The sequence below is a fragment of the Ochotona princeps genome, chromosome 13 (genome assembly GCF_030435755.1).
Source record: "Ochotona princeps isolate mOchPri1 chromosome 13, mOchPri1.hap1, whole genome shotgun sequence".
Classification (NCBI taxonomy): Eukaryota; Metazoa; Chordata; class Mammalia; order Lagomorpha; family Ochotonidae; genus Ochotona; species Ochotona princeps.
This window is the reverse complement of record NC_080844.1, coordinates 7,408,252-7,422,594: the sequence shown is the minus strand read 5'-3', so window position 1 is coordinate 7,422,594 and position 14,343 is coordinate 7,408,252. Positions and strand designations below refer to the sequence as shown.

General features: G+C 51.7%; 1 protein-coding gene across 1 annotated transcript in view; it reads right to left on the bottom strand.

Annotated features, from left to right (window-relative positions):
* FRMPD2 (FERM and PDZ domain containing 2) overlaps nucleotides 1-13,989 on the bottom strand; it is a 79,259-nt gene extending 65,270 nt beyond the window's left edge. The window contains exons 1-7 of the mRNA XM_058671414.1: nucleotides 13,866-13,989; nucleotides 12,306-12,463; nucleotides 8,556-8,735; nucleotides 6,073-6,205; nucleotides 4,811-4,898; nucleotides 2,344-2,479; nucleotides 336-407 (exon numbers count right to left, since the gene is read on the bottom strand). Coding sequence (XP_058527397.1) covers nucleotides 336-407; nucleotides 2,344-2,479; nucleotides 4,811-4,898; nucleotides 6,073-6,205; nucleotides 8,556-8,735; nucleotides 12,306-12,463; nucleotides 13,866-13,989 — 891 coding nt within the window. The remainder of the gene's footprint in view (nucleotides 1-335; nucleotides 408-2,343; nucleotides 2,480-4,810; nucleotides 4,899-6,072; nucleotides 6,206-8,555; nucleotides 8,736-12,305; nucleotides 12,464-13,865) is intronic.
* Nucleotides 13,990-14,343: the final 354 nt, after the last annotated feature.

Genomic DNA, 14,343 nt, shown 5'->3' with positions numbered 1-14,343 from the left:
ATTCTGCCAGAACTGTTCTGTCCCCAACCCTCTCTACCTATGGCTCAGTCCCTCTGTGCCTGGCTCTGCTCACATGGCACCCCCTGGGAGATGGTCTTCTGACTGGTCTTCTGACCAAATGTGGAGGTAAAGGCTGAATGGTTCTTGAGGGACAAACAGGGCCATGCTGGAAGTCCAGGGGATAACTCCCAAGGGGAAAGGTGACTGTTACAGAGCAGGGGAAGGAGGCAGGCTCTGCAGGGCTCCTCTGGGGCAGAGGGGCTGAGGGCCACCACAGCAGCCCTATGGAAGCCCCCTTGCTGGGCAGCCCTTTCCACACTTAACCCAGGAGTTACCACGACTGATCCAGGCAGGTGCAGCGTCACCGGGGCCTCTGCAGCCAGCAGGACAAATTCCGGCCTAGAGACCTAGGGGAGACAGCAGAGTCATTTACGCTAGAAAAGACAGGACAGGGTGAGGGCTTTTGGGCCGAGTTACTCTGCACTTTGAGCTCACCCCTGCTCCTGCAGCAAACAGGCAGCATGAAACTGAAATGAGACTCCAGCAAGGGCAGCATTTCAAAGCAGAAGCCACATGCATGGGAATTGGCTATTGCCAACGATTGAGTTCTTTAACTGGGTACAGAGAAATCCACTGTGTTCAAAGTTTCACGTGCACACATTGTCATATGGCCTTTCTGCATGCATCAAAAAGAGTAAGGGCCTGGCACGATAGCCTAGTGGCTAAAGTCCTTGACTTGCACATGCCAGGATCCCATATGGGTGCCAGTTCTACCTGGTGGTGCCACTTCCCATCCAGCTCCCTGCTTGTGGCCTGGGAAAGCAATTGAAGATGGTTCAAAGCCTTGGGACCCTGCATCCACGTTGGAGGCCTAGAAGAACCTCCTGGCTTCGGATGCGTACTCTGGCCATTGTGGCCACTTGGGGAGTGAACCATCGGATGGAAGATCTTCCTCTCTGTCTCTCCTCCTCTCTGTATATCTGACTTTCCAATCAAAATAATTTTTTAATCTTAAAAAAAAATAAAGCATGTAGTACAGCATGCAGGTATTTCAACCAAAATGACCTCTAGAATTCAGTAAAGTGGCATGTTCTTCTAGCTCTGAATACTGAACCAGGTGTGCCTGCCCTCACATCCCGCTAACACTCAGAAAACTACTTCAGTCCCCACTATTACTGAGATCCAGGCATCATTCTGTGGAGTGTGAGTTCTCAACCCATTTACAGGTGAGGAAATTAAAACCTTGAGAGGTTAGCTGACAGTGATGGGGCTGGGTGGGCTTCAAATGACTCTTCAAGGTACTAAGCCAAACCCACGAGCCCAAAAGGCCGAAATTCCAGCTGGGAAATGACCTGTGTCTGCCGAGAGTCCCAGAAAAAACAGGAAGAGAATCTAACACAAGTGAACAATGCCTTCTAGGACCTTCTTCCTTCGCCCTCCAGCCAAGCTCGGGAAGACCCACAGTGGACAGGGCGTCTAGGGATCAGGCTCCACGTGGGACCAGTCAGGTTTTCAGCCAGTCCGTGTGGGGATCGGGTGCAGCTCCTGGCTCCCTTGCTGGGGAACTTAAAGCAAAGGGCTCTGCAACAGACAGACACCTTGTGGGGACTCTGGATGTGATGTTGCCACAGGGTCCCTAGGCTACAGCAGAAGGCCTGGGGGAGGATGCTTCTTTGTGAGCAGTCTGTCAGGAGAAGCTCTTCACAGTCACTGAGGGCCAGGTGAGACTAAGGCACATTTCCAGCTACTGACAATGTTGCATTCTTAGGCTGTGGTGCCACATGCTCTACATTGCCAGGGGTTAGGACCACTGGTTCCACAGCCTCACCTTCCAGCTCAGTTGCAGCTAGATGACCATCCTGCCTGTAAGGAGGCCAGGGTCCAAGGAGGTCTGGACACGCTCCAGAGGTTACTGACGTCTGCCCCTCCTATCAGCCTGGCCTTTAAGATCAGGGCAATTGACCTGATTGCTCTCTGCTCCCACCCCCACCTTTTCATACTCCCCAACCCTTAGACCCTCTTCATGAGCCAAGAGAGAGGGTCTGTGCCTTGCATTCTGCCAGGAAGTCCTTTCTGCCTTGGCAGCTCTGTCATCATGGGCTTGGCCACTGCCCTGAACTGTGGGGTGGACCCCACATCTCCAACCTTTTGTCCAACACAGCACATCCCGCGACGCCTGCCCAGTGACCATGCCCCACCAACACCTACATTCTGACAGCCACAGTTTAGGTTTATGAGAGTCCCATTGCCTGGAACTTCAGCACAGGGTGCCTGGCCACCTGAGGACCCTGTCCACTGGCAGAGCTGTGATGGCCACCCACAGCTGCCCCCTCCTTGACTCACCTTGCCCTTTCTTGGCAGGAGATCCTGGTGAGCAGGAGTTGCTGGCAGTGAGCTTTCTGCTGCCACCGAGAGTGCAGAGCCAGAGCTGGGCCGCCGGCACTCCTGGGCATCAGGGAGCATTGCACCTGCCAACGCACTGGCCGGGTTGGAGAAGAGAAGAGACACTTAGCAGTGGCAGTAGCTTCCGTGCAGCCAAAGGCCACCCCGCCCCACCACCACCTGCAGGGGCTCAGCTGAGGAGGGCACAGCAGCCACCTCTATGTGAAGTCTTCACCACGTGCCCACAGCGAAGTTATCACACTCGCCTTCCAAAGGAGAAGCAGAGGCCTGGGGCTAGAAAGAATGCACCACACACTTGGGGTATGTGATGATGCATGTGACTCTAAACAAATGGGTATTTTAATTGGGATTCATCTTTAAAAAAAGATTTATTTGTCTTTAATTGGAAAGGCATATCAGATTTATGGAGAGAAGGAGAGACAGAGGGAAAGATCTTCCAACCTCTGGTTTACTCCCCATATGGCAGCACAGCTAGAGCTGAGCTGAGCTGATCCAAAGCAGGGAGCCAGGAAATTCCTCCAAGTCTCCCATGCGGCTGCAGAGTCCCAAGGCTTCAGACCATCCTCTACCACTTTCGCGGGCCACAAGCAGGGGAGCTGCATGGGAAGTGGAGCAGCCACAACATGAACTGGAGCCCATTTGTGATCCTGGCACGTGCAAGGGAGGAATTTAACCATTGAGCCATCACGCTGGGCCCTAATTGGGATTAATGGAATGATGCATCGATAGCATTGACCCTACCTTGAACTGTTTTCTGTGAACACAAGCTGTGGCTGAGCCCTGTGCAGGTTCACAGCAAGGAATCCCATGTCTCCCCTCTTGCGCCTGACATTATGCGAGAGGGCACTTGAGTCCAGGACTTTTCCCTCCATGACTGACATCTGGGAGCTGAGGTAAGACACATTCTGGAACAATGAACGCTTGTGTCTGCAGAGTGCCGTTTGAGACGCCTATCACCGTCACTCCACTCCATTGGAGAATTCAGACAGGACATTGGTTGTGGGATGACAGCACCTTTGTCTGTTTGTTCACTGCTGAGTGGGCAAATCCAGAGTCACAGAGAGTCAACAGGAAGGGGCACATTTGCTGGGACATTTGGAAATGTCCCCCTGGATACACATCACTCACCGTCTGTGTTCAAGGAATTTTTTTTCTACCTATGTCTAACCTATTGTGTTACATTCTTGTTTTACATTCATGTAGCTGTTGTGTGCATTGCAATAAACCGATTAACATGGGAGTGCTTTCTGCAGACTTGTCATTGAAGAGTCAGAGGACCTTCTTTTCTTGGGGAAAGTTGTAATCCTTGAAATTGAAACAGATGCCAAGCAGGGGGGAAGGAACTGGCCACAGTAACTAGGCCAGTGTGACAAGGGTGCTTGCCCCCCCCCATCTCCCATGTATGTCTGTGGATTGCAGGACCCATATCCCAAACAGGCACTGAGTAGACCCTGGGATGACGAAGGACCCAACTCCCTTCCATGGCACATCATTTACTTTATGAACTCATAGAGTCTTTGGACAGCTATTTTAATTGGGAAAATTGGGTTCTAAAAGGCAAGAGCTCTGGGCCGGATCCAGCTGTGAATCTGGCATCCAGTGCTAATCAAGCCAGATGTCAGACAGGGTCCCAGCCTTTGACAAAACAGTATGTCAACAAAAGTGATCCCCCAAACTCCAGAGTGGCCAAGGGAAAGCAGAGCCCATGATACAGCTTCAGATCTAATGTCAGACCATCACACCGTTTGCGGTTATCCTAATTCTTCTCCCTGATCCTTGTCCCTCATGATAACGCATCTCCCTCTTATCAAGAGAGGGTGTCCATTTCCCCATCCCCCACACCCAGAATCTGGGCTGCACTGGAGGCTTGCTCTGTCCAATGGAATAAGGTGGGAGTGGTAGGGGGCTGAGGCTGGACTCTGTCCCTGTGCTGACAACAGTTCCATAGCCTGTCCTGCTGAAGAACAGTCAGAGTCCCCTAGATAACATAGAACCACCCCAGCCCACCAGGAGCAAGGTTGCCCAAAGTCAAGGTGCTTGCTGCTGTTCACGGATGCACCGAGCCACCCCAGCACCTGAGCACAGCACAGCCCACCAGCCCCACAGGGTCCTGAGCTACCCGAGTTGATGGGGACTTTCGGCCACAGCACTGTGGTGTGGAGAGGGGCTGTCATTCCCTCTCCGAGCCTGACCTGGGCCTCCCAAGAAACATGATGCCCCAATGGCACATCATCACCTTAACTGTGGCTTCTTCTACTGCTAATGGAATGCAACCAGCATTTGAGAAGAAGCAAGTGGTTTCTCAAGTGTCACCCATGAACATGGCAGGCTATGCTTCCCGACACCTGCCACCAACATCCCACCCTAAGTTCACAGCGTTCCTGGATGCATGTCACATGATGCTCACCTGTTAGCAGAGAGACTGCAGTGGCTATGGGCGGAGCTGCCTGACCGAGGCTCTAGGGAGCTCTGGGTCTCTGTGCTTCTTTCTGAAACTAATCAGACGGCAGGGGGAGGGGCAAAGACGAGGGAAAAGCACAGCTTTCTTTAGTCAGGCAGTCTGGAGTGGGGAGAGCATCACGGTAAGCCAGCTGTGTAATCATGGCCAAACTTCCGGCCCCTCTCTGAGTCTGCAGCAGGTTAAGTCGACACCTGCGATGCACAGCTATGCTGCTGCCAATCCAGCTTCTCCAGGCAGGCAGTGGAAGATGGCCCAAGTGCCTGGGTCCCTGACACCCACGTGGGAGACCCGGATGGAGTTTTAGGCTCCTGAATTCAGCCTGGCCCAGCCATGACTGTCGAGGCTATCTAGGGAGTGAACCAGCAAATGGAAGATGGATCTCTCTCTCTCTGAAACTTGCCTTTAAAATAAATTAAATAAATCTTTAAAAAAAAAAAAGCGGGGGTGGGTGGTAATGATAGTGACAAGGTGGGAGAAGATAAGGGGATATAAAAACCTTAGAAACTTAGTGACAGAGAGCTCTTTGTTTTCAGGACAATAACCAATATTAATTTTTAATAAGGTTCATAAAGCTCAAACTCAGCTGAGAAGTGGAGGACAGAAGATCTAGGGTTTTTTTTTTTTTTTTTTTGAAGACTTTATTTATTTGAAAGTAGAGTTATAGAGAGCAGGAAAAGAGAGAGGGAAAGAGAGCTTCCATTTATCTGCCAGTTCACCTCCCCCCCCCCAACGGTTGAAACACCCTGGCTAAACCCAGGAGCCAGGAGCTTCTTCTAGGTCTCCCACAGTGGTGCAGGGACCCAAGCACTTGAACTATCCACTGCTGTTTTCCCAGGTGCTTTAGCAGAAAGCTGGGTTGAAAATGGAGCAGCCGGGACCGGCATGCCGGCAGCCTCTGGAAGTTAATTAAAAAGCCACTCTTTGAACAAACTCAGAGCTACAATGATAGCCCCCTTGTGCAAACCACTTTTCCCTCCACTCAACTAGAGAGTCATAAAGGGGAAATTGTGCTTTTCTGCTACTTGCTTCAAATTGTTCTTATCAACATGGACAATTAGAAATCAATAAAAACGAGGTGATGTTTATAATCGGTGATTCTGTTTAAATTATAACCCAGTTCCTGGAAACACAGGCAGGTACTCAGCTCAGCACTCCCTCCCCAGGGCAGATACAGACCCACACAGATAAGGACCCAGAGCCGCACTCACCTCCGCAGGCACGCAGACCCTCGGGAGCCCTGGTCGCTGGGCTCTCGCCGCTCACCTGACCCAGCCTCTTCCTGAGCAGGTAACTTCTGCTCTGCTGCACAGAGGAGCTCTCTTCCACAACACGGTGCTCCACCTGAAGGCCAAGAGCATGGCACATGGGCATCCCAAGGTCACCCGGGCATGTGCACAATCATGCACACCCAGGCAAGACGCGATCGGACTGAGCACAGCTGTCCCATGCTGCGAAAACCCAACAGTGCTTCCTCGGGAAACCAGGCTCACTCCGGGAACATCTGCACCCCTGTGTGGACAGTTAACCTTACCAGCCCAAGTCCTCAGGACACCTGTGCCTTCCATGCCTTCCTTCTGCTGGCTCCCTGGTAGCTCTCTTTGTCCTCTCCTCCCCTTCCTTCTGATCACTCGCCCTTGTCTTTGAATTCACACTTACCTTTATCACACATGACATTGATTCATCCATCCACTAAGAGCTTCATGCACTATGGCAATGTCCCAGGGAAGGCTGTGTTCAACAAGGGACGGGAATCTGCTTTGTGGATCTCTGATGGAGATGCTCTATGTCAACACAGTGTCTCTCCAAAGACAAAGAGACACCAACGTGTGGTAGACTCTAACAATGGTTGTTAAACCATGCAAAGAGTCTTTTAAAAACACATGGTGGTTGGGGGCAGGGATGGGAAGTGGTGCAATAGCATAGTGGCTAAAAATTCTTGCCTTGCATACACCGGGATCCCATATGGGTGCTGGTTCTTGTCCTGGATGTTCTACTTTCCTTCCAGCTCCCTGCACCATGGCATAATGGGGACCAGCACCATGGCATAGTAGACTAAGCCATGGCCTTCACACTGGCATCCCATATAAGTGCCAGTTTGAGTCCCGGCTGCTCCACTTCCAATCCAGCTCTTCACTCACGTGCCTGGGAAAGTAGCAGAGGATAGCCCAAATGGTTGACTTCCTAAACCCATGCAAGAGACCCAGAAGATGCTCCTGGTTTTGGATAGACCCAGGAATGAACCAGCAGAGAGATTTCTGTCTGTGTGTTTGTAACCCTACCTTTCAAATAAAAATAAAGTAAAAAAAAAAAAAAATACCTCTCCCCCAAAAGAATACTCACAGAAAATACATACTGGAGGGAAGAGAAAAATATGCTAAATTTAAAACCTTTTGCACCAATGTAGACTTCTATTTTAATTCCATTGCCCCACAAACTTTCTTATCTTTCAAACATATGCACACCTCTTCTTTCATTGACTTCTCTGGCTCAAGTAAGAAAAGCCATATGTTCACCTGCCAGGAAATAAGGGGTCCAGGAGGGAGACAGGGCCACAAGAAGCATTATCTGAGTGACACCTGCCAGCATGCTACTCTGCCATCCCTTCAGCCCTGTCCCCTCAGCTGGACCCTGTGTTCATCTTGGGCTCAGTTCTCCCAATGGGATAAGTGAAGCTGCCCAGCCCAGCCACCTCTGGTTCATCTCAGACACATGCCTCCTTACACCTTGTGCAATGGGCCCCTTGCTGGCCTCACCCTGCCCCATCTTCACAGCTCAGACCATCTCTCCATTCAGCTTGACCCCTCCCCATCCTTCCCCCTTCCGTCAATCCACTATTGCTCAAGAATCCCTGTCTCTGGCTTAACCTAGAGGGAACCCAACCCACATCAAATGCCCATCATGTGCCAGGCTCCTGAGTGGGCATGAGAAATGTACAGGGCAGCAAGCAGCAAAGTGTGACAAGTACAAGGTACAAAATAGCAGGGGGGAGGCTATTTTGTGATAGCTGTTGTAAACCAGATCAGAAAGGTTTCTGATGGCAGAGTTAGAGTCGCCTTCTGATAAGAACACCGAGTCATGGGTGATAAGGTTTTAGGTAAGCAGTCTTTGAAAACATCTTGGGACCTTAGTAATGTAGGGATTTGGTCTGTCCAAAAGTCTCCACCAACAATCGCCAAGAGAAATGCCATGAGGAGGAGTGGGTGTCTGATCTAGCAGCTAAGATTAAGCACCAACCATGACATAGTAGGTTAACCTTCCATCTGTGTGCCAGTATCCCATATGGTCACCAGTAAGAGTTCTGGCTGCTCCACTTGCGCTCCAGCTCCTTGCTTACAGTCTTAAAAAGCAGTGGAGGATGGCTCAAGTCCTTGGGAACCTGCACCTGCATAGGAGATCCAGAAGAAGCTTTTGGCTTCTGATTGGCCCAGCTCCAGCTGTTGCAGCCTCTGCGGCGCTAACCAGCAGATGGAAATTTCTCTCTCTCTCTTCTCTCTATCTATCTATCTTTCTTTCTTTGCCTTTCAAATAACAAATACATCTTTTTAAGAAATAAGGCATGCGTGAGTAAGGAATTGAATTTTTAATTGCATTTCATTCCAATAAATTAGAATGTGCTGACTCGTGTCAATCCAGCATCAGTTGCAGTATGTTGCACTAACTAGCAGGCTGAAATGCACAGCTGTGTACTGACCTCAGAGATGGTGCCAAGAACCAAGTCGACCAGCCGCTGGACATGGAGACTGGCAGGGGCCACTGCTTCCTGACGGACCTGACAGGCTTCCAGGACTGACTGCAGGGGCCGTCGCCGGGAGGGCTGGTCTTCGCACATGCTCAGCAGGATGGAGTGCAAGGACTCACTCAGCTGCAGGGGCTGGAAGACAGGCAAGGTGGTGAGAAGAGGCAGCAACGCAGCCTGAAGACCGAGTCAAGGCTGACCCCATGCTAGGCATGCCACACACTCAAGGAAAGGGATGTCCCCATTACCACAAGGCAGGTGCAAGCTCCTTCTAGAGATTTCTGAGACAGATGCAAGTCATCATCAAACCACTGAATGCTGAGTGCATGCATTGGGTGTGGCACATTGCTTAGTGACACGGAATACCCTTTAGCCCTAACTAATGCTTCAGATGCAAATGACAGTAAGTACTGGGCCAGATGGATTTCCACGTGTGCCAAGCACCTGGCTTATCCAGAGGGTCAGCTGCCACTCACAGTGCCTTGGCAGCCTCTCACTGTCCCCACTATTGCGGCTCGTTCCACGCACCACGGACTCTGGTCGTATGACCTATGATCTTCCCCACTCTGCAATCTTCATGCGCTCAATCATGGTTGGTTAAATTGTAGGTACATATCAAGCCACAGGAAAAAAACAGACACCACAAAGGCACTTTGCCCATACATTCCATCAGCCATGTCTCAGGTGAGGAAGGTCTCAGTTGTGGACTTTAGAATCAGACTTTTTCTTCTGCTCAAACCATGAAAGCCATCTTCCAGATCCAGGGTGCACAGTCATTTCTTGCCAGGAGCATCAGCTGTGAATGGCTCCATTGGCCTGTATACAGCTCCTGAGTTCTGTACTCACAAAGGAAATCGGAGGCACCTGAGGGACTGGGACATCCAGCTCCTCGGGATACAGCCCCTGCCTTGGTGATCTCAACAGTCACTTAGAAAGACGAGGACCTTAAAGGAAGACAAGGGCTTGGACCTGGACCGGCACTGGGTAAGGCAGCGACACAGAAGAAAAGAACAGCCACGGACTAATTTCCAGGATCCAATCAGCATGAGGGTGGAGGTGAGGTGTGTGTGGAAGGAGCAGTGTATGCAAAAGTACAGAAGTGTGAATGAGCTATCGGTAGCAAGGAAGGGGGCTCTGGAGAGGATCAGGGCTATGTGCTCACAGTTACTGGGAATTGCAGGATGGTGGGAGCAGAGCAGTGGGGAAAGGGTAAGATGCTGACTGGGATGCCCCTGCACTCCACATCACAGTGCCTGGGCTTGAGTCTCTGCTCCTGACACTACGCAAGAACACCCCGGGAAAAGAAAGCTGTCTGTGATATGTGGCAATGCCTAGCTCCAAAGATGTGGTCTCTGCCCTGAAGAAAGCCGCTAACTTAAGCAGAGCCAGAGCCTAGCAAGCCTTGGAGGACTTGGTTTACAGACCTGGCTTGGCGGAACTTGGAATCCCGCTGACCAGTAGAGAGTCATTCCTAAGGAATACACGTGCACCTGCCGAAGAAGAAAGGCCATGATTAGATGCCAATTATCTCTGCTGCTCTGTGGTCCTGCATATAAAACACAGCTCAACTTCCACTCGCAAAGGCACTGCTGCCTGGCTAGCCAGACAACGCCTGCAACCCCTTGAGCCAATGCACTTCCTAGCAGGAGCCATGACATTCACTTTCAAAAAAAAGATGTACAACTTTGGTCAAAAACAAAAACAACTTGCATCACTGACCTATGTGACTTGTGATGAATGGAAGAGAATGGAGATGAATAGAACTGAGTGTCAGGGAGGCTAAGAGATACAATAACATGGCACTCTGCCTGCTGGCCTACTGAACAGTAATTGGTGTGGCTGGTTTCCTCTCGCTTGGGCACTTGCCTCATGTCAAGCTCACAGCCTGAACACTAAGGTACCCTCCAGAAGAGTTGCTTGGTACACTCAAAACTTAGCCATCCCCCGCCCCCCATTGGCCCTCTCCTGACCAGGTTTGCCCTGAGCTTCCTGGCTCAGCCTTTGTAACAACGCTTGACTCAGCCTCAGTTCTTAACTAAGCCTGATCCAGCCTCTCAGAACCCTCCTTCTCCCCCTCTGCATGGTGGAAAACGTGCAAGAGGGAGGAACGTGTCTTTCTGCAGCTCGAAGATGCCCGGGGCTTGTGCCAGATACTCAGGGGCAGGCCAGTCAGCAGGGTCACACCTGCTCCTGATCAGTGAGTGCTGGAACAATGGGGGAGAAAGCCAGGAGCACTCAAGCAGTTGCCTGAGTTGCAGTCCTAGGAGGCACAGCCTGAGGCAGATGCTCCAGCAGCAGCACAGTGGGGGTGGGGAAGGAAAACTGGACAGGTGGGATGGGCAAGGTCAAGGTGCACAGCGGGAAGTGGGGCAGACTTGGCTTCCTGGCACTCAGGACTGGGTGGAAGCTTCCAACTCCTGCACACCTTGAACCCACCCAGCAGCAGAGGGGGAGACAGGAGGTATCCTCTTGTCTTCTCCTACCTCTTCTTGACCACGGGGAACAGGCCGCCCTGGGCTGCCACATGGTGTTGATAGGCTCCTTGATACCCACTCAAAAAAGCCAGATCCAAGGCTCAGCGGGCAGCCTCTTAGCTGAGACCAGAATGGAGGCGGCAACCCAGCGAGGTGCAGACCCGACCCAGACAGCCAAATCGAGGGAGATATAAAGGGACATCCAGCGAGGCACGAGCAGGATTCTGGCTGCTCAGATGAGGACGTGAGGACCTGCAGTGTGGAGGTGCCTGCAGATGGAGGGACAGGGCAGGGGCTCCCATGGACCCTGCCAAAGCCAGCCTGGAATCCTCCACGACCCCATTCTCAACTTCTGTTCTGAGAGGTGGGAACAGGCTGAGTTAAGAACTGAGGCTGAGTCCAGGCGGGCTCCCATGAGGAGCAGCATTGGCAGACCTGCACATTTCCCATGAAAGGACAGGAAGAAGGCGTACAAGTCATGCCCTGGACATCAGTACATCCCTCCCCATGGACTACGCCTGCCGCATGACACTCCCACCTGTGAACTGTGGTGTACAGAGAGCGGTGCTAATTGAAACTGCTTTGCAATTAAGAAGCAAAACATATTCTCTCTAGGAAAACCAAAAGGCTCCACTGATGCTGCCAGCCGGAAGCACACTGCACACACCTTGGTGCACAGATTTTAGAGAGTCTCTCTCTTTCTCCCCACCCCTCAAACTTGGATCCCTCTGTGCCTGCATCTGGTGAAGTTCTTTTCTAGCTGTGAAATGGACTTCCACGGCCTCCTATTCACACTCTGGGCTCATGTCTACTCCTCTTGTGGATCATGTCTCTTGCTTCCAGTGTATGCTGAGGTCAACAGTTCAACAGTGGATATGGCTGCAGCTGAACCCAACCTGGAAATAAATTCTAAGGACAACATTTCTTGGGTCATCGGGCGCAGGATGTGGGAGGGGGGCTTTTACTACACGCTGCCAGCGATCCCCAAGGCGCCACGCCATTTCCCCATGCTTTTTCCAACATTTTTTTCTGAACATGGGTAACAGCCCAAAGGGCTAAATTACATCTACACTGGCCGGTGGAGGAATGAAGGCTAAGAGAAAGTGACCCACGCTTGTCACAGAACTGAAGCCCAAGAACAAAAGTCCTCAAATCTGCTCTGCATCGGTAGAGCAGCAGGTTGAGACAGTGGGTACAAGGCACGGGGCACAGAGACGCGTGGTGGCCTTACCTGCGACATGTCGAGCGGCTCGTCATGCCTCGGCTCCTGCAGTAGCTCGGGGGCCTTGAAAGCAGCCGCCTCAATGTGAGACACGCGATCCTGAAAAGCAACACTTCCGGCCGCCGAGAGCAGGACCGACCAGGGACACACGACATAGTCGGAGGCGTCTGAAACCAAAGCAGTGACAGCGGGCATAGACCACGGGCTGCCCCTCTGCAAGACCAGCCAGCAGCTTAGCCCTGGGTTCATGGGTGAACAAGACCCAAGGGATATACAGAAAAAAAGAAGCAATCTAGTCCCTATGCATGGCAGTGTAGGCTACACAGTGGCTGAGGTCTCTGCGGCTAACACCTAATGCAACGGGCCTTTGGGTGCTGAGCAGCAGGTGCTCAGCAGAGCGTTCGGAGGGTGGTGAGGAGAGCAGAAGTCTTGAGGTACCGGTGCATAGTCACCCCACCCTGCCCCACCCACGCTTGCTGGAACACCCTGGAATGTGTGTGACCTCCTGTTTGTGTACCATACACTGCAGCTCCTAAATAGGTGCACCCTCTGAGTTGACCCCAGAGTATTTGTCGCCATTCCCCATGGTGGTTCTGGCAGCTCCAACTTCATCATCCTTCAGTACCAATCTCCTGAACGGAGCGCAATGTACAGCTTTCCCAAGAGAGGGCGCTGGACCCAGAGGTTCCCTTTGCTATTCCCCAGGGAATGAGCAGTGCAACACTTAAGGACCCTCAGCCATGTCAAGGCTTGGCCTGACCACCTGTTCACTTCTTCATGACCCACTTTATTTATGACCCTGCCTAAAGGAGGTTGCAGGATTCAGGCTTCCTCCACACACCAGCCTCACTCCTGGCCACCACTGGTAATGGTTTGTTGAGTGCCTAGGTCATGCCTGTAGGCCCCTGAGGCCAGGAAAGCCAGCCAGCATCACCAGCATTATAAGCTGCAAGCCCAACTCTCCCAGAAGATGCAAACTCCAACCTGGAGGCAGGACTTCCCTGCCAAGTTTGTCCTTCACAGGGTATCTGCCCCTAATCCTGGGACACAATGCAGAGGGTTTTTTTTTTTTTTTTTTTTTTCCTATCTTTAAGTTACTTTTCTATTGCAGTTTAGTGATTCTTAATGTTAACATCCCCTATCCAGACCACCATGTGGGATCGTGTTTCCTGACAGGGGTCAGACTAGGGCAGCATGTGGCAGATGAGGACAGCATCTGGATATCAGGTTCCCCAGGTGACTGTGCCCTATGCCCCTTGCTTGCACATGCCTAAATGACACAGATGTTGGCAAAGGCCCAGCCGGCTGCAGCTGGTCTCTCTCTTAAGCACCATACCTGCCTAGAAACACTGCCACACCAAAGGAGTGGCATGGCCATTATTTCAACCCTGCCACCTGGCATGGATCCAAGAGACAGGCCTGGCTCCCAGCATGACGCCATGGCAGGATGCCATTTGCCTGCTTGTTCTAATATCTCAAATAAATCGCAAAGGGAAAAACAGCAACCAGAAGTGCATTCATTGCACAAGCTTCATAGTAACTCCCCCACCAAGCATAACCACCTTCTACCTTGGCAAAGGTCTTCCAGGAGCTGTTCAGCACCCAAGGACAGGAGGGACCAGATGTCATCCTCAGACAGAGCTTCACCCCTGACCTGTAGGACACTAGCCAGTGTCACAGAGGCCAAGTTCATCCCTGCAAAGAGACAGCATGGAAGGGCCCTTGCGAAGTGCAGCACACTCCACTCTGGCCCTGGCACAGCTCAGCTACTCGGCCATGTGTGTGGGTCTCCTGTTGGCAGCAACTGCCAGATGTAAGGAATGGGTACACAGAAGCTAAAGTCAAGTCAGAGTGACCAAGTTGATGACCAGTGAGTGAACAGGTCCGTCAATCAATCAGCTCCTAAATGAAAGGTTAAGTACATTAGGAAACAAGTGAACAGGTGAACCAAGGAACAAGGCTGCCACCTCAGAGCTGGGCACAAGCTGGGCAGCCAGTCACTTCCGCCTGGCGAGTGACTGCTACCTGCCTTTTCCCACTGTCTGCA